Below are 26,361 nucleotides of genomic sequence, written 5' to 3'. Positions count from 1 at the left end.
ATAAGAAGTAAAGCCTAGGACTATGTTGAGGACAGTCCGTTGGACGGTCCAGCACAAGAACCACGGATCCCAGCAGTAGAACCGAAGCCAGTCCGTGGGCAGGACCGACAGGAGTGTCCTCCCGGTCCGGACGGAGCTTGTTCGTAGGCCCTCGTAATAGTGGAGTCAGCAACGGAAACTGGAGAAGACTCCCCCTCGAAGGGGGGGACAGCAGGGGAAAAGCAATGAAGGGACTAAAGGGAAGAACATTCAGACATTAGAGGACAGGGCTCAGTGCACCGTACTTCCCACAGCATTCTAGCTCCTGGGGCAGCTTTGTGGATAGTTTAATATTTAAACTAGTATTTAGTTAGTGTAGTTTGGATAGTTTAGTTAGTTTAGATGGTTTAGTTTAGTTTAGTTGAATTTAGTTTAGTTTAGTTTAGAGTCCCTAGCTGACCTGATCATAGGCTGCATCGAAGAGAAACGTCTTGAGCCTAACCTTAAATGTGGAGACTGTGTCTGCCTCTTTGACACCACTTGGAAGCTGGTTCCATAAAAACGGTGCCACAGGTGTGTGACATGTTGCCGTGGTGGTGTTGCCCTGGTGACATGTTGCCGTAGTGACATGTTGCCATGGTGACATTTTGCCATGGTGGTGTTGTGGTGACATGTTGCCGTGGTGACATGTTGCCGTGGTGACATGTTGCCGTGGTGGTGTTGCCGTGGTGACATGTTGCCGTGGTGACATGTTGCCAAGGTGGTGTTGCTGTGGTGACATGTTGCCGTGGTGGTGTTGCTGTGGTGGTGTTGTTGTGGTGACATGTTGCCGTGGTGACATGTTGCCGTGGTGGTGTTGCCGTGGTGACATGTTGCCATGGTGGTGTTGTTGTGGTGACATGTTGCCGTGGTGGTGTTGCTGTGGTGGTGTTGTTGTGGTGACATGTTGCCGTGGTGACATGTTGTTGTGGTGGTGTTGCTGTGGTGACATGTTGCCGTGGTGGTGTTGCTGTGGTGACATGTTGCCATGGTGGTGTTGCCATGGCACCGCCACGCAGCACTCCAAGAACCGCTTCACGTCTGCAATAGGTTCTCTCCCCTCAGCGATGACACGCCGGCTGAACTGGACACACTGGTGATTGGCAGCTCTATAGTTAGAGACGTGAAGCTGCCAGCGGTGAAGGTTAGGTGTTACCCGGGGGCCAGAGTGGGGGACATCGAGGGGAACCTTAGGCTTTTAAAACAGGAAGGTAGGAGATTCCGTTGAGTCGTGATTCACGCAGGCGGTAATGATGCCCGGCGGAGACAATCAGAGGTGCTCAAATTACAAGTAGCCTCGGTGTGTGAATTGGCTAAGTCGATGTCTGATGCCGTAATATTCTCTGGTCCCCTGCCCAATTTGGTCAATGATGAAATGTATAGCCGACTTTCATCATTCAATCGCTGGTTGTCTAGATGGAGTGAGGAAAACGGAGTTATTTTTCTAAACAACTGGTGCACCTTCTGGGGAAAGCCTGGGCTCATCCGCAGGGACGGCATCCACCCAACTTTGGATGGTGCAGCCCTCTTAGCTCACAATATGGCTGATCGGCTTCGTACTCTAAATTGACAAACCAGCTATGAGCCCCGGGCGCAGAGCAGTCGTGTAGAACGCTCCTCTGTTGATCTTGTTGATCCCGTCACTAATCCTGCTCCCGGATTTTTACAAGTCCAGCATGGAGGTTTACCTAGGCTAACAGAGACTGTGTCTGTCCATAGTGCTCAAAGCATTAGAAAAAAGTCAATGGGTAAAAAGCTTAACACCTGTACGAGACAGAATAACTCTTCCAGTAGGAAATACATAAAATGTGGTCTACTAAACATTAGAGCAATCTCCACTAAACCTCTGTTAGTTAATGACCTTATCGGTGACAATAACATTGATCTCCTTGCTCTAACAGAAACTTGGCTCCAGCAAGATGACTATGTGAGGCTCAATGAATGTACCCCTCCAACCTATGTTAATTTCCAAACAGCTAGATCAACAGGTGGAGGTGGAGGTGTGGCAGTGATTTCCCACTCCAGTCTTCTTCTTAAACCCAAAACTAATGTTAAATTCAACTCTTTTGAAAGCTTAATACTAACGCTTACTTGTCCAAATTGGAAGAATCAAAAAGCTGTGCTATTAATTATTGTGTATCGACCTCCTGGTCCTTACTCTGACTTTTTAACTGAGTTCTCAGAGTTTTAAGCAAGATAGTATTGACTCATAACAAGATCCTTATAATAGGTGACTTTAACATCCATGTGGATGATTCTGGTGATAGTTTGAGTAATGCGTTTATTGCAGTATTAGATAGTATCGGGTTCACTCAAAATGTTGATGAATCCACTCATAGTCACAAGCACACCCTGGATCTGGTCTTAACATATGGGATAGAGGTCAGGGACCTAAATGTTCTCCCTCAGAACCCCATACTCTCAGACCATTTTTTAATTACTTTTCAGGTTTTGATTGAAGACTACTGTGCTCAAAAAGATAAAATTCAGCTGATACGGACATTATCTGAAAAATCTGTGGCTCGGTACAAAGAATTGATCCAGCCTGCATTTGCTGCATTATCTTGTGAACTCACAGAAATGAGCTTATTGACCAGTGGTGATAATAGTGATCAGTTTATTGACAGTGCTATGCACTCACTAAAATCTGCCCTTGACGTAGTGGCCCCGTTGCAGCTGAAAACCAATCGACCCAGGCGCGTTGCTCCATGGTTTAATTCTGAAACCCGTGTTCTCAAACAAAAAACTCGGCAATTAGAAAGACTGTGGCGTAAATCTAAATCAGAACAATCTCTGAAGGCCTGGAAATGTAGCTTGCTAAGCTATAAACAAATTCTTTTTAAAGCCAAGACATTATATTACTCTTGTTTAACAGAAATAAACAAAAATAACCCTCGGTTTCTGTTCAACACTGTAGCCAGACTGACAAACAGTCATACTGTAGTAGAACCAGTAATCCCAGAATCTTTAAACTGCCATGACTTTCTTAAATTCTTTAATGATAAAATCATAACCATCAGAGGTAAAATCAGTGAAGCGCTTTCCTCAGATCAAGCTCAGGGAATCCAGCCACTGCCGCCACCTGAAATACCTGAAATACTAGATAGTTTCTCATTAGTAAATGGGGCTGAGATTACTTCGATTGTAATGTCTTCTAAAACCTCGACCTGTCTCCTAGATCCAATTCCAACTAAGCTTTTCAAAGATATTCTTCCAGTTATCTTAAATACGATCATAACTATGATAAATACCTCTCTAGAAATTGGCTATGTGCCACAGTCATTTAAATTCGCAGTAATCAAACCACTGCTGAAAAAACCTAATCTTGATCCTGATATTCTAGCCAACTACAGACCGATATCAAATCTGCCTTTTATTTCAAAAGTCCTGGAAAAAGTCGTGGTTAAAGAGCTTTGCCGCCACCTACAGGACAATAGTTTATTTGAGAAATGTCAGTCAGGATATAGAGCTTATCACAGCACTGAGACTGCGTTAGTTAAAGTCACTAATGACTTGCTATTGGCGGCTGACGCAGGTCTAGTCTCAGTCCTGGTTCTCTTAGACCTCAGTGCAGCTTTTGATACAATCGACCACAATATTCTCCTGCAGAGGTTAGAATGTGAGGTCGGCATCAGAGGAAAAGCCCTCTGCTGGTTCAAATCCTATTTATCTAATAGGTACCAACTTGTTCACGTTAACCAACAGTCCTCACCGTGCTCCCAGGTCAGTTATGGGGTTCCTCAAGGGTCCGTGCTCGGGCCAATTTTATTTCTGTTATAGATGCTTCCTTTAGGGAACATAATTAGAAGTCACGATATCAATTTTCATTGCTATGCAGATGACACACAATTGTATTTATCTATGAAACCTGATCAAACTAATCAAACAGACAGACTCAGTGACTGTATCAGAGAAATTAAATCCTGGATGACTACGAACTATCTCCGTCTGAATCCTGGCAAAACAGAGGTCATTATACTAGGCCCCATAAACTGAGAGAGTGTCTATCTGAACAGATTATCACCTTAGATAACGTCAGTGTATCCTCCTCCTCTACTGTCAGGAACCTCGGGGTCTTATTTGATCAGGATATCTCCTTTAAAGCACACATCAACCTGGCTTGTAAAACAGCATATTTCCCAGTGGTGGGCCGTCAGGGCCTGCAAAGCCTTCTCTGCTGGCCTAAAAAGTATCTGTTTGTAAAAAGTATATTATTACAGACTGATCTAAATTATATTTTGTCCATAAATAATTAATAAATGATTCCAAACGGTATGTTCCAGTTCCTTTCATAGTTTCCCCGTGGTCGCGCTGCTTCCAGACATGTTTTTTTCATATTAAATAATTTAACCAATCAGATTTCAGGCATCATCTTTTGCTAGGGTCAAAGAAATCTGCCCGAGGCCTTCACTGTCCATTCCTGATGGCGCAGTAAAGTAAAGTGAAGCGTCAAGCAGACAGTTGCTTCAACCAATCAGATTTCGAGTTGGCGACTCAGCGCCTTCTAGCTTCTAACAACAGCAGATCCAGGCCTTCTGATTTACATTCACCAAGAGATACAGTAGGGGGCGCTATGCACCTAAGTTGTTGGTCGCCTACTGCAATTATTCCAAAGAAGAAGAAGAAGAAGACCTGAAGAGAAATAAAACTGAGGCTAGAAATCCCACAGGGCAGCTGGACTTTCAGTCCTGGCTTTATGGAACTGAAACTCACGGATAATCTATATGACAGAGCAGTTGAACTCTTTTTGAGGAAGGAAAGGAGGATGTATTTTGTTTTCAAATAATTGGGATTCTGGTGAGTAAAATGTTCCTCTTTTCCTAAATAATATTGCTGTTTTATTAAGTTGTTGATTCTCATTGTATGTGCACAGATGTAGTAGGAGACTTGTGCTCTTCAGCAAAGGCATTTATTCTGGCTGCACAAGTATCTATCTGCTGTGCAACAACTCTTTATGTGCATATCTGCATAATAAGATTTTTTTTGCAGACAAAATAGTTATTGAGAGGTGGATTGGTTCAGGCGGATCTGTTCTGAAGGCCTTAATGTGAAATGCACGGTCCGCCACTGATATTTCCACTTGCGCAACATAGCTAAAATAAGAAACATTCTACCTAGAAGTGATGCAGAAAAACTCATCCATGCATTTGTTTCCACTAGACTGGACTACTGCAACTCCCTTCTCGCAGCCTGCCCAAAAAGTGTATTAAAAAACTTTCAGTTGGTTCAAAATGCGGCCGCCAGATTATTAACCGGAACTAGAAGACGTGAACACATTACTCCCGTTCTAAAATCTCTTCACTGGCTTCCTGTCGGGTTTAAAGTTCGATTTAAATTCCTGCTCCTCACTTACAAAATCCTAAATGGGATGGCTCCGACCTATCTCCAAGATGCTTTAACGCCTTATCAACCAATCAGAGCACTTCGCTCTCAAAATGCAGGGTTACTGGTGACTCCTGGAGTCTCTAAATGGACACTAGGTGGAAGAGCCTTTAGCTATCAGGCACCGTTTTTATGGAACCAGCTTCCAAGCGGTGTCAAAGAGGCAGACACAGTCTCCACATTTAAGGTTAGGCTCAAGACGTTTCTCTTCGATGCAGCCTATGATCAGGTCAGCTAGGGACTCTAAACCATCATTATTAAAAGCTGCCCTAGGAGCTAGAATGCTGTGGGAAGTACGGTGCACTGAGCCCTGTCCTCTAATGTCTGAATGTTATTCCCTTTAGTCCGTTCATTGCTTTTCCCCTGCTGTCCCCCCCTTCGAGGGGGAGTCTTCTCCAGTTTCAGTTGCTGACTCCACTATTACGAGGGCCTACGAACAAGCTCCGTCCGGACCGGGAGGACACTCCTGTCGGTCCTGCCCGTGGACTGGCTTCGGTTCTACTGCTGGGATCCGTGGTTCTTGTGCTGGACCGTCCAACAGACTGTCCTCAACATAGTCCTAGGCTTTACTTCTTATTGTCTCATGCTAGCTGTTGCCAAAGCTGTCCGTCCCTGGGAGAGGGATCCCTCCATACTGTGGTTCTCCCCAAGATTTCTTCTTCTCCCACTGGGTTTCTGGAGTTTGTTCTTGCCGGATGTGAGGGTCTAAGGCGGTGGTTGCTTCGTTTGTCTCGTTACTGTGAATTTGACATATTAACATTATGCTTATTCACTGTTTTTATTTTTACCGACCAATGTAACATCTTGAAGCCTCTGAGGCAACTGCTGTTGTGATACTGGGCTGTACAAAAATAAAATGATTGATTGATTGGGCAGTTGGACTGTTGACTGTTGGACTGTTGGACTGTTGATTGTTGGACTGTTGATTGTTGGACTGTTGGCATTTGGACTGTTGACTGTTGGACTGTTGGCAGTTGGATTGTTGGACTGTCATACTGTTGGGCTGTTGATTGTTGGACTGTTGGACTGTTGATTGTTGGACTGTAGATTGTTGGATTGTTGGACTGTTGGACTGTTGATTGTTGGACTGTAGATTGTTGGACTGTTGGACTGTCGTACTGTTGGCTGTTGGACTGTTGTCCATCCCGGTGAACTCTGGTTCAAACAATGACAATAAATTTAAAAAAAACAAAAAGAAGCAACTTGACTCTTCTGAGCAGCAGACTCGCCTTTATCAGCTGGAGGACGTCCTGTGTGTGTGTGCGGTGTGTGTGGTGTGTGTGTGGTGTGTGTGTGTGTGTGTGTGTGTGTGTGTGTGTGTGTGTGTTCTTGTATTTCTATCCTTGTTGGGGCCAAATGTCCCCACAAGGATAGCAAAACGTGGAACGACGTGCCTTGTGGGGACCTTTTTCCGGTCCTAAGTAGGAGAAACAGTGTTTTCTTGACCATGTTGTTGTTACTGAAAAAAGTAAAAGTGCAAAAACATTTCTTTAGGGTTAGGCTTTGTTGTGGTGTGGGTTAGGGTTAGGGTAAGGGTCAGGGTTAGGGGCTAGACATGAATGGGAGTCAATGGACGGTCCCCACAAGGATATAAATACAAGACTGTGTGTGTGTGTGTGTGTGTGTGTGTGTGTGTGTGTGTGTGTGTGTGTGTGTGTGTGGGAGGGCGGGCAGGAGATGTGTGTGTGTGGAGCTGTGGATCAGCTGCAGTTGGGCTGCAGACGAGCAGAGCTGCAGGGAGTCGACAGAAAGCTCACCACACTCCTCCTCCTCCACCTCATCTTCATCCTCCTCTTCATCTGAAGGTGAGTGGACAGATCCGTCTTTGTGTTGAGCTGGAGACGCGTCCTGCTGTCTTCAGAATTGTTTTCTGCTGCTTTCAAGTCTTTTCTACTGCTTTTGCTGTTTTCCCCCGGGTTGTGTTTTGTGGTTTCCTGTTGTTTCCGACTGTTTTCTATGATTTTATCTTCCTTTCTGTTTTCTACTCATTTTCTGGTCTGTCTCAATGTGTCCTGGTCTGTCCAACTGTCTCTGAGTCTGTCCTGGTCTCTGCCAGTGTGTCCTCTCTATTCTGGTCTCTCAGGGTCTTTCCTGATTTGTTCTGGTCTTTCTTGGTCTGTTCCGGCCCATCCTGGTCTTTCCTGGACCATCCTGGTCTTTCTTGGTCTTTCCCTGTCCGTCAGGAGGGACCAGGACAGATCGGGACAGACACTCTGACTGATGGGCGGCTGGTTTGGACCGGTGCTGGACAGCGTCCAGGTTGAAGTCTTGGTTCTGCGACCCGATCCGGTTTGATGGTGTCTGGTCTGTCCCTCCAGACGATGAGCGCTCCGGAGCTGAACCGGTCTCTGGAGCACCTGAACGGCACACCGTGGTTCGTGTCCGAGTGCACGCTGCGGCTGGACGCCGACTCACGCCGCATGGCGCTCTTCCTGCTCTACCTGCTGGTCTTCATGGTGGGCCTGCTGGAGAACCTGCTGGTGGTCTGGGTCAACTGGCGCCGCCGCCACTCGGCCAACGGCGTCCTCTTCTGCGTCATCAACGTCAGCCTGTCGGACCTGATGGTGATCGCCGTCCTGCCGTTCTTCATGATGGAGGTGACCATGGACGAGGTCTGGCTGTGGGGTCGCTTCCTCTGCAAGGTCACCAACCTGGTCTACTTCGTCAACTTCTACAGCAGCTCCTTCTTCCTGGCCTTCATGACGGTGGAGCGCTACCTGTCCCTGGCCCGCCCGGCATCTCCGCCCATCTTCCCGGTGGCGGGCCGGCGGCGCTGGATGCTTTGCGGCGGTCTGTGGGCGTTCTCTTTGTTCCTGGCTCTGATGGAGAACGTCCACGTGGACATCCTGGAGTGGGACGAGCCGGGCTGCTACATGCTGCCGGAGTACAGCTACACCCAATGGTACGTCTCTGTGGCGTTCCTCTGCCTGATCTTCCAGTTCCTCGGACCCGGCGCCGTCATCGTCACCTGCAACCTGCTGATCGCCCGCGCGGTGCGCACGGCGCCGGACGTGCGCGGCCGCAGGGACGTGTGGCTGGTGCACGTGTACTCGCTGGTGTTCGTGGCGTGCTGGCTGCCCTACCACACCGTCATGTTCCTGATGATCGTGGACGAGCTGGACCCCCACCTGTTCAGCTGCAACATGGTGGAGGGCCTGTACTTCTCCTTCAGCGTGGTGCAGAGCCTGTCGCTCTTCCACTGCGTTGCCAACCCCCTCCTCTACAACTTCCTCAGCAAGAGCTTCCGGAACAACCTGATCAACGCGGTGGTGAGCCACATCCCCAGGGAGGGTCCGGCAGACCGCCAGGGTGCCTGGCCGGACGCTCCCGACGGGACGGACCCGCAGAAGGGCCGTGAGACCAGCCGCCCCAGCACCGGCCAGTCCGACGTCAGCTCCTAACAAGTGGCACCAGGACCTGACCGACGGGGGCGGAGCTCCGGGATCGGTCGGACTCACCTCGGCCTCACCGTCCACTGAGTCCATGTCCTTTTCTTTTCACATGTATCTGACAACCAGAGGAGACAGGAAGTGTGTCATGTTTTTCCACAGGAACTGGTCAGAGACCGGGGGTGGGGGGTGGGGGGTGGGGGGTGTTCGGAGGGGTTCGGGGGGGGGTCGAGGGGTCGAACAGCGGTGTGTAAAGAAATCCACTTCCAGACATGGTCCACATAAACAACATGACCAAAGTCACTCGCTGGTCTCTGCTCATTTATTAATGATGAAGCCCAGATGTCCACATGTCCACATCAGGACAATGACGCTCAGGTGTCTGCTGACGGTACAGGGACAATACAGGGACGAAACAGAGACATTACAGGTACGGTACAGGGACAATACAGGGATGGTACAGGGAGGTTAATGAGAATGTTACAGGGGCGTGATATCAGGAGGTCAGTCCTTCAGTCCGTCAGTCAGTCAGTCCTTCAGTCCTTCAGTCAGTCAGTCCTTCAGTCCTTCAGTCAGTCAGTCCTTCAGTACTTCAGTCAGTCAGTCCTTCAGTCCGTCAGTCAGTCAGTCCTTCAGTCCTTCAGTCAGTCAGTCCTTCAGTCCTTCAGTCAGTCAGTCCTTCAGTACTTCAGTCAGTCAGTCCTTCAGTACTTCAGTCAGTCAGTCCTTCAGTCCTTCAGTCAGTCAGTCCTTCAGTCCTTCAGTCAGTCAGTCCTTCAGTCCTTCAGTCAGTCAGTCCTTCAGTCCTTCAGTCCTTCAGTCCTTCAGTCAGTCAGTCCTTCAGTCCTTCAGTCAGTCAGTCCTTCAGTCCTTCAGTCCTTCAGTCCTTCAGTCAGTCAGTCCTTCAGTCCTTCAGTCCTTCAGTACTTCAGTCAGTCAGTCCTTCAGTCCTTCAGTCAGTCAGTCCTTCAGTCCTTCAGTCAGTCAGTCCTTCAGTCCTTCAGTCAGTCAGTCCTTCAGTCCTTCAGTCCTTCAGTCAGTCAGTCCTTCAGTCCGTCAGTCCTTCAGTCAGCTGGTTTTTCAGTCCTTCACTTCGTCCTTCATGGTTTGAACTGAAGTCACCAAACTGGAACTCCCCAATGTGAAAGCCATGAGCATTTATTCCAGCTCGGCCTTTAATTCTTGAAGAGTTCCAGATAAACGTGTCGATCAGAGAAAGTCCCGGCAGGAAGCCGCCGCTCTGCAGGAGAAACTCCCGGCGCTGCAGCAGCTTCCTGTTGAATGTGAGGAAAAACACTGCGTTTTGAGGGAAATGTGCCGAGTCTGAGCGCCGGCTGACAGAAGGCCCGGGGAGACGTCCACACGCTGCACAATGGCAGGAAAGACCCCCGCTGGCAGGGGTCAGAGGTCACCAGAGCCTGGAAGTCCTGCCGATTTCTGCAGGTTCATCACTGAAATTCTGATGAGCAGCGAGTTCGGAGGTTTAAAGTTCATGAGAGAGACAGAGAAGCGCTGCGAGGAGGAAACAGCTTCAGCGTCCAACGTTCGCTTCAGCGCAAAGACAAAGACAAAGATGAACAGAGAGACTGGTACTCTGCAAAGAAGCTTAACGTCCCAGCAGCAAACAGAGACAAACAAGACTGAGATGAGAGAGGAAAACATAAACAAGACTCTGAGATGAGAGAGGAAAACATAAACAAGACTCTGAGATGAGAGAGGAAAACATAAACAAGACTGAGATGAGAGAGGAAAACATAAACAAGACTGAGATGAGAGAGGAAAACATAAACAAGACTGAGATGAGAGAGGAAAACATAAGACTCTGAGATGAGAGAGGAAAACATAAACAAGACTGAGATGAGAGAGGAAAACATAAACAAGACTGAGATGAGAGAGGAAAACATAAACAAGACTGAGATGAGAGAGGAAAACATAAACACGACTCTGAGATGAGAGAGGTAAACATAAGACTCTGAGATGAGAGAGATAAACATAAACACGACTCTGAGATGACAGAGGAAAACATAAACAAGACTCTGAGATGACAGAGGAAAACATAAACACGACTCTGAGATGACAGAGGAAAACATAAACAAGACTCTGAGATGAGAGAGGAAAACATAAACACGACTCTGAGATGACAGAGGAAAACATAAACAAGACTCTGAGATGAGAGAGGTAAACATAAACACGACTCTGAGATGAGAGAGGTAAGCATAAGACTCTGAGATGAGAGAGGTAAACATAAACACGACTCTGAGATGACAGAGGAAAACATAAACAAGACTCTGAGATGACAGTGGAAAACATAAACACGACTCTGAGATGACAGAGGAAAACATAAACAAGACTCTGAGATGAGAGAGGAAAACATAAACACGACTCTGAGATGACAGAGGAAAACATAAACAAGACTCTGAGATGACAGTGGAAAACATAAACACGACTCTGAGATGACAGAGGAAAACATAAACAAGACTCTGAGATGAGAGAGGTAAACATAAACACGACTCTGAGATGAGAGAGGTAAACATAAACACGACTCTGAGATGAGAGAGGTAAGCATAAACACGACTCTGAGATGAGAGAGGTAAACATAAACACGACTCTGAGATGAGAGAGGAAAACATAAACAAGACTCTGAGATGAGAGAGGAAAACATAAAACAGGCCGAGATGAGAGAGGAAAACATAAGACTCTGAGATGAGAGAGGAAAACATAAACACGACTCTGAGATGACAGAGGAAAACATAAACAAGACTCTGAGATGACAGAGGAAAACATAAACACGACTCTGAGATGACAGAGGAAAACATAAACAAGACTCTGAGATGAGAGAGGTAAACATAACACGACTCTGAGATGAGAGAGGTAAACATAAACAAGACTGAGATGAGAGAGGAAAACATAAACAAGACTGAGATGAGAGAGGAAAACATAAACAAGACTCTGAGATGAGAGAGGAAAACATAAACAAGACTGAGATGAGAGAGGAAAACATAAACAAGACTCTGAGATGAGAGAGGTAAACATAACACGACTCTGAGATGAGAGAGGAAAACATAAACACGACTCTGAGATGACAGAGGAAAACATAAACAAGACTCTGAGATGACAGAGGAAAACATAAACAAGACTCTGAGATGAGAGAGGAAAACATAAGCACGACTCTGAGATGAGAGAGGAAAACATAAACACGACTCTGAGATGACAGAGGAAAACATAAACAAGACTCTGAGATGACAGAGGAAAACATAAACACGACTCTGAGATGACAGAGGAAAACATAAACAAGACTCTGAGATGAGAGAGATAAACATAACACGACTCTGAGATGAGAGAGGTAAACATAAACAAGACTGAGATGAGAGAGGAAAACATAAACAAGACTGAGATGAGAGAGGAAAACATAAACAAGACTGAGATGAGAGAGGAAAACATAAACAAGACTCTGAGATGAGAGAGGTAAACATAAACACGACTCTGAGATGAGAGAGGTAAACATAAACAAGACTGAGATGAGAGAGGAAAACATAAACAAGACTCTGAGATGAGAGAGGAAAACATAAACAAGACTGAGATGAGAGAGGAAAACATAAACAAGACTCTGAGATGAGAGAGGAAAACATAAACAAGACTGAGATGAGAGAGGAAAACATAAACAAGACTGAGATGAGAGAGGAAAACATAAACAAGACTGAGATGAGAGAGGAAAACATAACACGACTCTGAGATGAGAGAGGTAAACATAAACATGACTCTGAGATGAGAGAGGAAAACATAAACAAGACTCTGAGATGAGAGAGGAAAACATAAACACGACTCTGAGATGAGAGAGGAAAACATAAACATGACTCTGAGATGAGAGAGGAAAACATAAACAAGACTCTGAGATGAGAGAGGAAAACATAAACAAGACTCTGAGATGACAGAGGAAAACATAAACAAGACTCTGGTCCAGGGGGCTATTGCACAAAACCAGGATAAGGGATTAAGCTGGCAAACTGTTGTTATCCTGTGGCGATCTTGTGGTGATCCTGGATGAAGTTAGCCTCAAGTCGATTGCACAAAAGCTGGCCAAGTTTATCCCGGACCAGTCACTGTGGTGATTCATTCTCTGAAGCTAACCTGCTCCACAGCAGGCTAACTACCCAGGATAAGATTAAACTGCTGTCAACAATGTGAGAAATGGGCGTGGTTTACAGCATTTCGTGGATTTTTCTACACATTACATCATTTAATCCTCCTGCAGCCAAACCTTACTGCTGTCGTCGCTGCTTCTGCAACTACGTCTGGTTGACTTTAGTATTATTTTGTTGCTCAGATTATATGAAGACCAACATAACTTTCAACACAGACGTTTCAGAATCCTTTCTTTATTAATACAAGTCCTACAATAAAAGGTTCACAATTATTGTAAAGACAATGGAAAAAAAAACCTTGATGAAACTGGTACTAAACCACACTGATGTAAAAAATAAAGAATAAAAAATAAAATTAAACAACCCTGAAGCTACACAATGAGTAAAATGAGAAACAAAGGAAAAATAAAAGTCTCTCACCACTGAAATGGACACAGTATAACAGACAGCATCATTTTGCCTTAACTGTCTCCTGAAAATAGGAAAATCCTCCTGTTTCAGGACTCCAGCTTAGGAGTGAACGGTCCCACATCATTCTGACTCCACTCTTTTAACGGCTAAAATCATACAGAAATTCATTCTCAGAAGACAACTAATTTATCACTTCATGTGATAACTGCTCTTTGGGCGACACTTAAGCAACTTACCAGACTGCAGAATATTGTTATGTCTGGTTTTCACCTGCTGCAGGTTCTTTTCTGGCCGACAGGTTTGTTCTTCATGACAGACGAGGGATGAAACAGAACACAGCAGGAGAACAATTGATTCAATTAGATAACACGGACACAGAGGTGAAATTTTCTTAAATAAATATCCTAAATACTGGCAAAATGCTGTTTCCCCCGTGTATTTCCTGTATTTTATTATTATCATTTTTGTATGATCATAATCATGGATCATATGCAGAATTAGGCCATTTTTAGTGTCTGATTTGCACATCACTATTTCACTTTAATGAAGCTGCGGCCTGCATGCAGTACCTGTCCTCACCATTGAAGCGTGGGGGCGCTGTGCCTTAAACGTCACTTAAAGCAGACGTACAGGCTGGAATATATGGAGTGAAATTAATGGACGTGTTTTGTGTAAAGTCCTCGCTCTGCCCCCCCTTTTTAAGTGAGCCCCCCCTACAGCCGCGGTACAGTCCACACTGCTGCTCGTCCCGGTGAAGGAAGACGCTCGACCTTGTTCCATTTTCAATCTGTGATTCTGTGATCGATGTCGTGGTCTTCTGAAGAACGCCGTGACGCCACTGATCCTGATGCTCCTCACCGGGCTGGAGGAAGCCGCGTCTTTTCATCCTGGCTCGGCAAACGTGCAACCGATTAATCCGAGAAAACACCGACTAGGCTGACTCAAGCCGCGCATTTTCATTTATCCTGGATGTATTTATCCTACTTTTGTGCAGTACCCCCCAGGTTCCATGGGTTTTTTCAATCTGACTGTAAACAATCATGTTAAACATGTGTGTTTACAAGAACAGCATACAAAGCGATCCACGATGAATCCTGGTCCTCTAGGGTCGCCACAGGGTCGCCACAGGGTCGCCAGTTTGTCGGCTTAATCCCTGATCCTGGTTTTGTGCAATACCCCGCTGGTCTTTGCAGCAGCCGTCCTCAGAGCCGTCCCTCCGTTCTATCAGCTGATCTCTCATCAGTAATGTTCCAACAGCTCCATGAGGCAGTGGAGGTGGAGGTGGTGGCAGGTGGAGGTGGTGGCAGGTGGAGGTCCTCAAAGACGTCTGGGAGGACGTCCGTACTGCCTCCACCTTCCGGCAGCGCCAGGTCCCGGTGGGACCCCTGCTGGTCTCTGCAGTCCCCAGAGAGACGTCTGGACTGGAGTTCATGTCCCGGTTCCTCCGTCCTGATGGTGGAGGTGGACGGGTGCAGCGGATGGGTGGAGGCGTTTGCCTTGAAGGAAGCTGAGACCCCCAGGGCCGGCAGGACTCTCAGGACTCTCAGGAACCAGGTCTTCAATCCTCAAGTACCTGGTGTCAGATCGTGGACCCCAGTCCACCAGTTTCCAGATGGCCCAGGTGTCAGTCCCGGGGCGTGACCCAGAAACTCCCGAGCCCCCCCCCCCCCGGAAGCTAAACGCCCCAAATACCAAATGAATAAAGCCAGAAATGCAGCCAACGCCCAGCTCCACCTCCTCCTCCACTCACTCCAACCACTCGACTGCCTCCACCTCCAGCCTGCCGCTCACAGCGGTTAGTGCTCTCACCTCACGCCAGGAAGGTTGAGGGTTCAAACCCCGTCTGGGTGCTGCTGCGTCCCCGCAGTCCAAACCCTGCAGGTGGACTTCCTGGCCTTCGGTCTCCCCGAAGCGAGACGGTGTGGACGTGTGGACGTGTGACGCTGAGACGGACTGGAGGAAGACACTGACGACAACGGCTGACATTTTATAACCAGAAAAAATATTTAATTGTGAAAATAAGAAGTTTGAATAAATAGAAACCAAGAAACAGGAAACAGTGACTGAAAACACAGACAGGGGTCCGGTCAAAGGTCAGGGGCTGGAGCAGGTCAGAGGTCAGGTCATGGGTCGGAGCAGGTCAGAGGTCAGGTCAGGGGTCGAAGCAGGTCACAGTTCAGGTCAGGGGTCAGAGGTCAGGGGTCGGAGCAGGTCAGAGGTTGAGGTGGAGGCAGGTGAGAGGTCAGGGGTCCGGTCAAAGGTCAGGGGCTGGAGCAGGTCGGGGGTCAGAGGTCAGGGGGCGGGCAGCGGCTCCTTGGAGCGGTCGTTGTACATGAAGGTGTGCTGGATGTGGAAGTCGGGCGGCAGCCGGCCGCGGTGCAGCTCCATGTGCGCCGACACCGCCTTGAGGGTGGAGAAGTAGCGTCCGCAGACGGTGCAGCGGTACATGAGCGCGCCGGCGTGCGTCTTCAGGTGGCAGATGATGGTGGAGCGGCCGCGGAAGCAGCGCAGGCACAGCCGGCACTGGAAGGGCTTCTGGCCGCTGTGGATGCGCAGGTGGTAGGTGAACTCGCCCGAGTGGGCGAAGCGCTTCCCGCAGTGGCGGCAGCCGTACCACCTGCCCCGGGACGGGGACGGGGCGCCGTCCGCTTTCCGCTTGGCCCCGCCCCCTGCGCCGCCCGGCGAGTCCCGGGGGGCGGGCCGCTCCTGGGCGTGCGCGGCGGCGTGGCGCTCCAGCAGGGGGCGCCGGGCGAAGCAGCGGGCGCAGCGCGGGCAGCAGAACACCGGCAGCGCCAGGTGCTCCAGGGCGTGCCACAGCAGCCGGCAGCGCGACGGCGCCGCCTGCTGGCACAGGGGGCAGCGCAGACCCTCACCCACGTGGCTCAACACGTGGTCCGAACAGCCTGGAGGACACAGAGACCAGACCCGGTGAGACAGGGACCAGAAACACTGAAACTCCACACGGCTTTCGGTTCCGGTTCCCATCAACAGCGTTACCACAGTCTGTCTGAGCCGAACTCTGGAGGATCTCAGCTCAGACTTCAGAGCATCTTCCTCCTCCAGCATCCAGACTTCAGAGCACTTCCTCCTCCAGCATCCAGACTTCAGAGCAGGGGTCTCCAGTCCTGCTCCTGCAGCCCCTATCCGGCAGGGTTCAGCTCTCTCCCTGCTTCAACACAGCCGGATCTAATGGTGTCCTCAGCAGGCGGAGCGGAGCCCAGAGCCGAGCCTCCATGCTGGATCGGGGCTGAACGGGGCCGGGGACCCCTGCTGGAGACCATCGTCCTCCTCGACCATCCAGACTCCCTGAAGTCCCTGAAGCGGCTTCTGACCACTTCCTGTTCCTGCTGCTATTGGCCAATCGGCCGCCGGCTGGTGTGCAGGGCTCACCTGGAAGTCCCTCCTGAGGGTTTTGGTGCAGACGGCGCAGTGCAGCAGGGGTCCGGGGTCCTCGCCGCCGCCGCCGGCCGCCCCCTGGTGGCCGGGGCTGGCGGCGGCCGCCCGGCGGTGGTGCCGCAGCAGCTGGCCGCGGCTGCAGAACTGCAGCTGGCACATGTCGCAGCTGAAGAGCGGCACGCCGACGTGGGCCAGGCAGTGCGGCGCGGGCGGCGGCCCGGTCCGGGAACGCCGCCCCGCACAGGCCGCACAGGCCCGGCGCCGCCAGGTGGCTCAGGGCGTGACTCCGGACGGCGGCCGGGTCCGCCGGCAGCGGCGCCGCGCAGGCCCGGCAGGAGAGGAGGCGGACCTGAAGAGGAAGGACCAGAGTGAGTCCGAGAACCGCCGCGGTGCCGGTCCGAGCTACCTGGCCGCCGCCGTTCTCCAAACACACCGGGTCGTCCTCGCCCTCCTCCAGGAAGTTGTCGTCGTCACTCAGCTCGATGGTCTCTGCCGCCAGCCGCCTCCACGGCTCCTCCTCCTGCCGCAGAGGCTCCTCCCCGAACGCCGGGCCGCCCCCGGTGACCTCCGCCGCCGGCGCCGCCGCCGTCCACGGGCCGCCGGCCGGCTCTCCGGAGTACGAGGCGTCGTGGAGGGACAGGGAGTCTGCGGGACACTCCTGCCCGATCTCCAGGCCCGGCTCGGTCTTCAGCTGCAGAGCGGCGCCCGCCGGCGGCTCGCCATCCCCGGGGCCCGCCGGCGGCTCGCCGTCCGCAGGGCACGCCGGGCCGCCGGCGGTTCCATCCATCAGCTGACCGAAGCCGACCAGAGCCTGCAGGTCCTCCGCCTTCAGGTCCAGAGACAGAGTCTCAGCCGGACCGTCGGGGTGCGGTCCGGACGTCCCGACTGGGAAGGAGGCGAGGCGGCGGCGGCGGCCGAGGAGGACAGCGACCACCGAGAGTCGGCAGAGGAGCAGACCGAGGAGGCCGAGGTGGCGGCCACCGTGCTGGAGTCCAGGGCGCCGCCGGCCGCCGGGCCGGAGTCCAGAGCGCCGCCGGCCGCCGGCAGGTCGGGGAAGGTGGCGCGGCAGGCGCGGACCAGCTCGGCCACGCCCAGCCGCTCCGCCAGCTCGTGCAGCAGGCCCACGTCGGTCAGGTCCGTCACGACCTCGCCGGTGTAAACGAAGGTCAGCAGCTCCTCAAAGCCGGCCGGAGAAACAGCTCCAGGCAGAAGGCGGCGCCGGGCGAGGCCGGGGCGCCGGCGAACAGGTTCCGGAAGTACTCCCCGGCGCAGGCCAGCACGGCGCGGTGCGCGGCGAACGTCCGGCCGCCCGCCCGCAGCACCACGTCGCAGTAGCGGCGGGACTGGCGGCACAGGTTGAGCTGCAGGAGGAGGCTGGCGGCGTGGCCCCGCCCCCGCAGCCGGACCCTCATGGCTGCTGCTGCGGCCGGACCGGCCGACTGCGGGCGAGAACACAGCGGGGCGGCAATGAGCACGGCAGTAATGAGCAAGGCAGTGGTTCAGTGGGCAGCAGCGTGGAACACTGTGGAACCTGAGTTTCTCTCTTTCTACCGACAGGAACCTTTCTAAACGGTCGGTCAGGAACGAAGACCAACAGCTCCAGTCCTGCTGGAACCGGCTGGACGTCTCCAGACCGGGTTCTGTGTATCGGTCCAGATCCGAGGCAGATCAATACTGGAACCTGTCAAGAACTTCCACTCCCTCCTAAAATGATTAGAAATGGGATGATAATGAGATAACTACCCTATCAGACTGACTGAGGCTCAGTCACAGCCCACAGCTCCCCCTTCACAACATGAGAACGATAGAACGGTTGTGCTGTGCTGTGTAGTCTCGGGATGGTTGTGTTGTGTGTTTCAGGATGTGTGTGTTGTGTAGTGTATTACGAGGGCCTACGAACAAGCTCCGTCCGGACCGGGAGGACACTCCTGTCGGTCCTGCCCGTGGACTGGCTTCGGTTCTACTGCTGGGATCCGTGGTTCTTGTGCTGGACCGTCCAACGGACTGTCCTCAACATTGTCCTAGGCTTTACTTCTTATTGTCTCATGCTAGCTGTTGCCAAAGCTGTCCGTCCCTGGGAGAGGGATCCCTCCATACTGTGGTTCTCCCCAAGATCTCTTCTTCTCCCACTGGGTTTCTGGAGTTTTTTCTAGTGATGTTACCCGAGACACCGAAGCTTCAAAGCATGTGTTGAAAAAATGAACCTCTTCTCAGTGGAGCTTTGTATCGGAGCTCGATTCGTTTCCTGATAATCACGTGATCCGTGACGTCTGAAGCTTCATTCGCGCACTCCCACATGACGCTTCGGCCGCTGCTTCACAGGTTCAAAAGCTGCTGCAGCTGTTTGTGGGTTGTGGAGGCGGTTTGTGAGTCGAGAGAGAGGGAGAGAGAGTGAATATAGATTTGATATGGAGCCTGTGGCAAAAAGAGGACGTTCTGAAGTTTGGGAACACTTTGATTTGATTTCATTTCACCCAACAAGGGTGTTATGAGCAGACGTGCTATGCCTACATTTTGTTCATTCTTAATGTTAGACTTTGAAATACATTGAGGGTGGCTGGTTGTCAGTTGCAACAATATGTCACATGTAAAGTCTTGTTTTGTCAGACCTCCCTTCTTTAAAAAACATCCCTCATTTGTAACTTATTTTTCTAGATCCAGTGTTTGGTTTGTGGCCAGCATCTGCCAGCGTCAGTTCACTTCCACTATCTCTCATGGTACCTAAATAATTACTGTGTCTCAAATGAAAAGTCAGCTTGCTGCTGACTTGTTATGTGAGACACAGCAAATGTCCTGGTCTCTTCAGACACATTCAGTCAGACATATGAACACTCTGCTTTTTCATCCCATCTTTATTCAAGTTGGCCGATGAACAATAGAAATGCTGACATCAAAATATTAGCTATACTAGGTTTTAGTGATGTGGACAAATCATTCAATAACTTAAAACATGTATTTACTCATACATCACATTCATTCATTCAGCTCTGACACATGACATGCTCTCCTTGACTTTCACCACCAGGGGTCCCTGTTGGGCTCTGATTTGAAAAGCTTCCAGCACTGAACCTTTTTTCGATACAATTGTGTTGAAAGCTCTGTTGCTTCAGAAAGCTTCAGATTGCCATCACTAGTTTGTTCTTGCCGGATGTGAGGGTCTAAGGCGGTGGTTGCTTCGTTTTGTCTCGTTACTGTAAATATTGACATATTATCATTCTGCTTATTCACTGTTTTTATTTTCACCGACCAATGTAACATCCTGAAGCCTCTGAGGCAGCTGCTGCTGTGATACTGGGCTGTACAGAAATACATTGATTGATTGACTGATTGATTGTAGTCTCGTGATGTGTGTGTAGTCTCAGGATGTGTGTGTTGTGTTGTGTGTTCCAGACTGTATCAGTGAAACAACACTAATAACGCGTTAATCCACTCACCCATCAGTCCTCGGGCCCTCAGGGAGGAGATGAAAGCGTTAATTCGGACTCTAATCGACGCTCCGGTCCTGAAAACAACGCGGTGAAACGATAAACATTTTAAACTCAGGCTGCAGCTCAGCGTCTGTCGCACGATGACGACGTAGGTCAACAAAACCCAGCAGGCAGCGCCGCCGCCCCCAGCGGCTCGGAGGAGGGACTGCAGGCTGGAGGAGGGACAGCAGGCAGCGCCGCCGCCCCCAGCGGCTCGGAGGAGGGACTGCAGGCTGGAGGAGGGACAGCAGGCAGCGCCGCCGCCCCCAGCGGCTCGGAGGAGGGACTGCAGACGCTGTGAATTGGAGCGACGTGCCTGCTGGCGGCCATCTTGGGTGGGTGGACCTCTCTTCCACAGCACATTCAGGAATGGTAATTTTCACCGCAGAAGTGATCATAAATGCAGCAACATACTTTTTGTCATGAAGAAAATCAGTCTCTCTTTCAATAATAGGTGCGTTCATGATGGCGAAGCCAGAGGCAGACGGAGCTAGATGAAGCAGACGGCGCAGCCGTGGAGCGGAGTTATAAGTCTGCCTCCAACTCGGACAGGTTCTCCATGTTTGTGTTTCTCATGACTCCCACTGTGGGGGTGTGTATTTATGCAAATGAAGCGTGTTATCATGGATGAGGAGAGGGCTGGGGTCCAGTCCCCTGCCTGTATGAACCAGAGCGCTGGGCCAGGCAGGGTGAGTTGCTCTCCAGCAGCTCACAGCGGCTCCTCTGGGACCGATCTGGTTCGGGTCTCGCCAGTCTTCGACGCCCTACGTAGGTCCTACGTATCAGTGACGCCGGGCCACATCTGGGCGGGGCGGCTCAAACGTCTCCAAAGTCTGCCTCTGGCTTTCTCATGTCGAACGCACCTAATGAGCCAGTACAGAGTACTTGCAGCTGACGTCACACACCCGGCCTCGCAATGCACGCTGGGCAGTCGCCGCCATGTTGGAGTGAAAACAAACATTCAGGCTCATGACGCTCTGTCACTATTCCAGAGGATTACTTCCCTAATTTTGGTCAGAAGAGCTGGATAGATGGAAAACGACCACAAAACGGTGAGGACATAAAACATGGTGTGTTTGGTTGAACAGCTGTGAGGTTTGGTGAAGAAGTGTGAGAAACATGATCTGAGCTGCTGCTGTGAAACGTGAAGCTGGGTTCTGGTTGGTTCTGGTCCTTACAGGAGGCGGTCGGCTCAGAAGATTCCTCCTGCTGTGTCTTGAAGTTTCATATGGGACCCAGCATGTTGGGAGGAACAGACGGATCTGGTTCTGGAGCGTTGTAGGTCTGGAGCTGCGGGGGAGGGGGGGCGTGTCGGATTTTTAAAGTTGTTATAGTCAGTGACATTAAGGCTTCTGGTTTGAGTCACAGTTGAAAGAAATCATCCTCACAGCATTTTAGTCTCTTTTTACCCTCGTTGAAGTGGGCTGGACCAGGTACCGGGACCAGGACCCGGTACCTGCAGGAGAGCGACAGGGGGCGGGGCCGGAGAGCCCAGGACTGTGGCACTGTGATCATGTGATGTTCTGCTTTGAACTGAGGCTGGATCCAGAGGGACGAAGCTACTGGATCCAGAACGAAGCAGAACCCGACCGGAGCCAGGAGAACCAAACCCGGTGCTGCTTCAAGTTTTCTGGACTTCATGTTCAAAACACAACAGCTCAGAAACACAACGCGCCATATTTACTGTTGGTACTGTGTATAAATGCAGGAATTATAGAAAAAAACTGGACAACAATCCTTTGAGGGTCTTTTTGAGGCGTTAATCCAGGAACTAGTCCTGGTTACAATGAACCAACAACTAGTTAAACTAGTCAACAAACTGAGTCACTGTGGAAAATAACATTTAGAGGAGAACTTCCTGTTAATGTCAGACTCCTTCATGCAAACCTGCTGGAAGCCGCTAGAAGGATCCGTCAATCATTCCACAGCAGACCTGTCAATCAAGTAGCCCCGCCCCTCCTCATGAAACCTTTACCGCTCTATATAAAATCCAGGATTAACATCTTCAGATGGACCAGCTGATCTCTCTTCTGACGTGAAATGGAATGAAAAGACACTGAGCTGCAGAAGCTCCGCCCATCAGTTTTATTGAGGTTTCATTTTGAACTGGAGTCTCTGGAGCCCCCCCTGGTGGACGCTGGGATTATTGCAGGTTTCTGGCACTTCCGGGTCAGCTTCATGTTTTGGGGCAACATTTTGCTCACAGTCTATGGTGCGAGCTAGCCGGCTGAGCTAGCCAGGTGTGAGCTAGTCGAGCGAGCTAGCCAGGTGTGAGCTAGCCAGGTGTGAGCTAGCCAGGTGTGAGCTAGCCAGGTGTGAGCTAGCCAGGTGTGAGCTAGCCGGGTGTGAGCTAGTCGGGTGTGACCTATGCTGTACGTGCTGACATGAGCGCCCTCACTGGCCGGGTGAACACGGAGGTGAGTCAATAGTTGAGATGATTTCTGAAGGTCTTTCCCGGTTCCCACGTTTCAAATTAAGAACCACAAATCTCAACAAAGTCCGTGCTGAGGGAGAAAGGAGGGAGGTGGTGGTCTGGAGGAGGAGGCGGTCTGGAGGAGGTCTGGAGGAGGTGGTGGTCTGTTGTCTGATTTCTGTTGTTGTTGGAGGTCCTTGGAGCAGAAGTGTCCCGGAGGACGGTCTTCCTGGTCTGGTTTCTGCTGAGTCTTCCTGGTCTGGTTTCTGCTGAGTCTTCCTGGTCTGGTTTCTGCTGAGTCTTCCTGGTCTGGTTTCTGCTGAGTCTTCCTGGTCTGGTTTCTGCTGAGTCTTCCTGGTCTGCTCTGGCCCTGGTGGTCCGTCTCTGAGGACTGAAGTTTGTGGCTGTTTGTCTTCTGTTGTCGTGGCTCAGTCCTGTTCTGTGACGTTTCAGTGAATCTTTGAGCTCATTGGCTGAATGTAAAGGTGGGCGGAGCTAACGTGGCGTGCCTCACAGTGTTCTCATTGGCTGTATAAAAAGGTGGGCGGAGCTAACGCAGCGTTCTAAATGTGTAATGTGATTGGTCCAGCCTGTCTCATGACTGCATCCCGTAGACAGAGGAGGAGCTGTGATTGGCTGATTGATGCTGAACTTTAACCCCGAAAATCAAATCAACAGAGTCTGGTCCAGAAGAACCAGAGACAGAGACCAGAACCTGGTCTGGAACCAGGAGCTTTCTGGGTTTATTTACACTCTGAAAATCAGCATTTTTGATTTTTGATCAGCATTTTGGCCCCTCTGGGCCACTGTCTCCGTCCTCACGGTCAGGCTGTGACGCTGTGTGTGGACGTGTCCCTCTGGGGGACGGTCTGTGTGGACGTTTTGTCTTGGACCACAGAAACATGCAGCCACGCTGCTGATGCTAATAAAAATGTTTATTTCACAGGAGCCTTGCTTTCAGCTCGTCCTCAGGACCGGGCTCGTCCTCAGGACCGGGCTCGTCCTCAGGACCGGGCCATGCGGACTCGGCTCGTCCTCAGGACCGGGCTCGTCCTCAGGACCGGGTCATGCGGACTCGGCTCGTCCTCAGGACCGGGTCATGCGGACTCGGCTCGTCCTCAGGACCGGGCTCGTCCTCAGGACCGGGCTCGTCCTCAGGACCGGGTCATGCGGACTCGGCTCGTCCTCAGGACCGGGTCATGCGGACTCGGCTCGTCCTCAGGACCGGGTCATGCGGACTCAGCTCGTCCTCAGGACCGGGCTCGTCCTCAGGACCGGGTCATGCGGACTCAGCTTGTCCTCAGGACCGGGCTCGTCCTCAGGACCGGGTCATGCGGACTCAGCGACACCACAGGAACAGGAAGTGAGGGCGCTCGTTTCACACGCCGCTGCGTTCTGCCTCAAGACACCAAGGAGGATAAGAAACTAGAAAAGACAACCAGCTCACATCAGACCCGGCACACCTCCAAAACCAGCAGTAAGACATCCTCTACGGCCGCGACACGGCAGAACGCTACAGGACCGGACAGGAAGTGGGCAACGCCGCTGGAAACGCTCGCTTTGGTCCACACGTAACGGAAACATGACACCGGAGCTTCTACTGTAAAGTCAAAGGAAAGATGGCAGCTGGGGTCGGGTCCGGACCGCCCGCCGTCCCGGAGCTTTGTGACGGAGCTGGAATATTGCGCCTCTTGTGGAGGAAGTGAAAGAGAAGCAGAGTAAGGAGACGGCTACACTTCTACGTCTGGAGGCGGAGCTGGACGGCGGCGCCGCCCAGCAGAGTCCAGAGTCCAGTATTGCTTCGGGGTTGATATGTTGCTCGGTCTGCAGTCGGCGGCTACGACACCCGCTTCCTGGAGCCGGTCCGGCCCAGGCTGGCGGTGCTGGAGCGGCGGGCCAGCACCGGGGTGGACGCCACGGGGGACGCCTCGCCGGGGCAGCCGTGCTGGAGCAGGATGTCCACGCAGCCTTTACTTCCTGTTTTCCTGGCGATCATGATGGCGGTCTGGCCCTGCTGGTCCTTGGCCTTCACGTCGATGCCGTACTGCGGAGAGACAGAGCAGCGTTAAGACCCGGTCCTCATCCGTCTTCCGCCCCGCCGAGGCGGGGGTCACGGCGGGGGTCACGGCGGGGGTCACGGCGGGCCGCCGGGTCACCGGACAGACGGCCCACACCGAGGAGCGGTCGTCACGGACGCCCATCGGCCAAATTCACAGCCGACATTCATTTCCAATAAAAACAAAAATGTTTTCGTCAAACTTTTGAAAGGTACAAACAGAGTGCGAAGCCTCGGGGCTTCCGTAGCCACTTCCTGTCTGGGATTGTTGGGCTGAAATAATTAAAGTTTGTGTTTCCATGGAGTCAGATCAAAGCAGCTTCATCTCTAAAGCAGCTTTCTTACATCAAAGCAGCAAAACTGCTTCACAGCATTTAAAAAGAAGAAAAGATCACAAAATAAACCCCTCACACACACACACACACTCACTCACTCACTCACACACACACACACACACACACACACACACACACACACACACACACACACACACACACACACACACGCACAGTCTTGTATTTCTATCCTTGTGGGGACCGTCCATTGACTCCCATTCATGTCTAGCCCCTAACCCTGACCCTTACCCTAACCCTAACCCACACCACAACAAAGCCTAACCCTAAAGAAATGTTTTTGACCTTTTACTTTTTTCAGTAACAACAACATGGTCAAGAAAACACTGTTTCTCCTACTTAGGACCGGAAAAAGGTCCCACAAGGCACGTCGTTCCACGTTTTGCTATCCTTGTGGGGACATTTGGCCCCGACAAGGATAGAAATACGAGAACACACACACACACACTCACACACACACACTCACACTCACACTCACACTCACACACACACACACATCAGAGAGACATGGCACTATGGATCAGGGAAAACACCTCCATTGGGGCCCTTCACACCCGGAGGAGTCACAGGCCGGGACCAGGATGAGGCCCGGCACGAGGCCCGGCACGAGGCCCGGGACGAGGCCCGGGACGAGGCCCGGGACGAGGCCGCCTGGGTTCTGCGGTTCCCTCTAGAACCAGACCGAGGTTCTTCTAAGAAGTTTCTGATTTAAAAGTCGCTGACTTGGTTAAAACCAGTCTTTCTAGAGCTGGTCAGCTGGGTTCTGGTCAGTAGTTCTTCAGAACGCTGGGTTCTAGATTGTTCTCCTTCACCACCGCCGTTCTGAAGGCAGTGAGGAAGACTCCGGTCTGAAGAGAGCAGCTCATGTTCAAATCTGTTCCTCAGAGAACCAGAAAGACGTTAGAGTGGAGGGAACGGGGTCTGAAGACAGGGTGTTGGTTCTACTGGGAGAGATGGGCCGCTCGTTGATCGGTCGCTCGTTGATCGGTCGCTCGTTGATCGGTCGCTCGTTGATCGACGCGCTTGTTGATTGGCCCAATGGCCCGCTCATTGATCGGCCCACTCGTTGATTGGCTGCATCGGCCCGGTCGTTGATTGGTCGCTCGTTGATCGGTCACTCGGTGATGGGCCGGTCGGTGATGGGCCGGTCGGTGGTGGGCCGGTCGGTGGTGGGCCGGTCGGTGATGGGCCGGTCGGTGGTGGGCCGTTCGGTGGTGGGCCGGTCGGTGATGGACCGGTTGGTGATGGGCCGGTCGGTGATGGGCCGGTCGGTGGTGGGCCGGTCGGTGGTGGGCCGGTCGGTGGTGGGCCGGTCGGTGATGGGCCGGTCGGTG

The 26,361-nt window shown here is 51.3% G+C and overlaps 4 protein-coding genes across 6 annotated transcripts in view; 2 read left to right on the top strand and 2 right to left on the bottom strand.

Moving 5' to 3' along the window:
- The window catches only part of LOC115408444 (natural resistance-associated macrophage protein 2-like), a 918,259-nt gene that overhangs the window by 753,203 nt on the left and 138,695 nt on the right, over positions 1-26,361 (top strand). The window lies entirely within an intron of this gene.
- ackr5 (atypical chemokine receptor 5) lies at positions 7,161-8,942 on the top strand. The gene is made up of 2 exons (XM_030119238.1): positions 7,161-7,205; positions 7,719-8,942. The coding sequence occupies exon 2, from the start codon at positions 7,722-7,724 to the stop codon at positions 8,799-8,801; it is 1,080 nt and encodes a 359-aa protein (XP_029975098.1). The 5' UTR covers positions 7,161-7,205; positions 7,719-7,721; the 3' UTR covers positions 8,802-8,942.
- On the bottom strand, positions 15,188-20,305 carry LOC115408442 (zinc finger and BTB domain-containing protein 39-like). The gene is given in 6 exon segments (XM_030119214.1): positions 15,188-16,245; positions 16,733-17,087; positions 17,172-17,584; positions 17,587-17,937; positions 17,940-18,177; positions 20,173-20,305. Coding segments are annotated over 5 exon segments (1,941 nt in total). The 5' UTR covers positions 18,151-18,177; positions 20,173-20,305; the 3' UTR covers positions 15,188-15,634.
- The window catches only part of LOC115408438 (arf-GAP with GTPase, ANK repeat and PH domain-containing protein 1-like), a 59,446-nt gene continuing 56,617 nt past the window's right edge, over positions 23,533-26,361 (bottom strand). For both annotated transcript variants that reach the window (XM_030119204.1, XM_030119205.1), the window contains one exon: positions 23,533-24,662. In XM_030119204.1, the coding sequence (XP_029975064.1) occupies positions 24,456-24,662 (207 nt within the window). In that variant the 3' untranslated portion in view covers positions 23,533-24,455. The remainder of the gene's footprint in view (positions 24,663-26,361) is intronic.

Source organism: Salarias fasciatus, chromosome 20 (genome assembly GCF_902148845.1).
Source record: "Salarias fasciatus chromosome 20, fSalaFa1.1, whole genome shotgun sequence".
NCBI classification, from domain to species: domain Eukaryota; kingdom Metazoa; phylum Chordata; class Actinopteri; order Blenniiformes; family Blenniidae; genus Salarias; species Salarias fasciatus.
The sequence above is the reverse complement of the archived record's forward strand: the minus strand, read 5'-3'. Positions and strand labels throughout refer to the sequence as shown.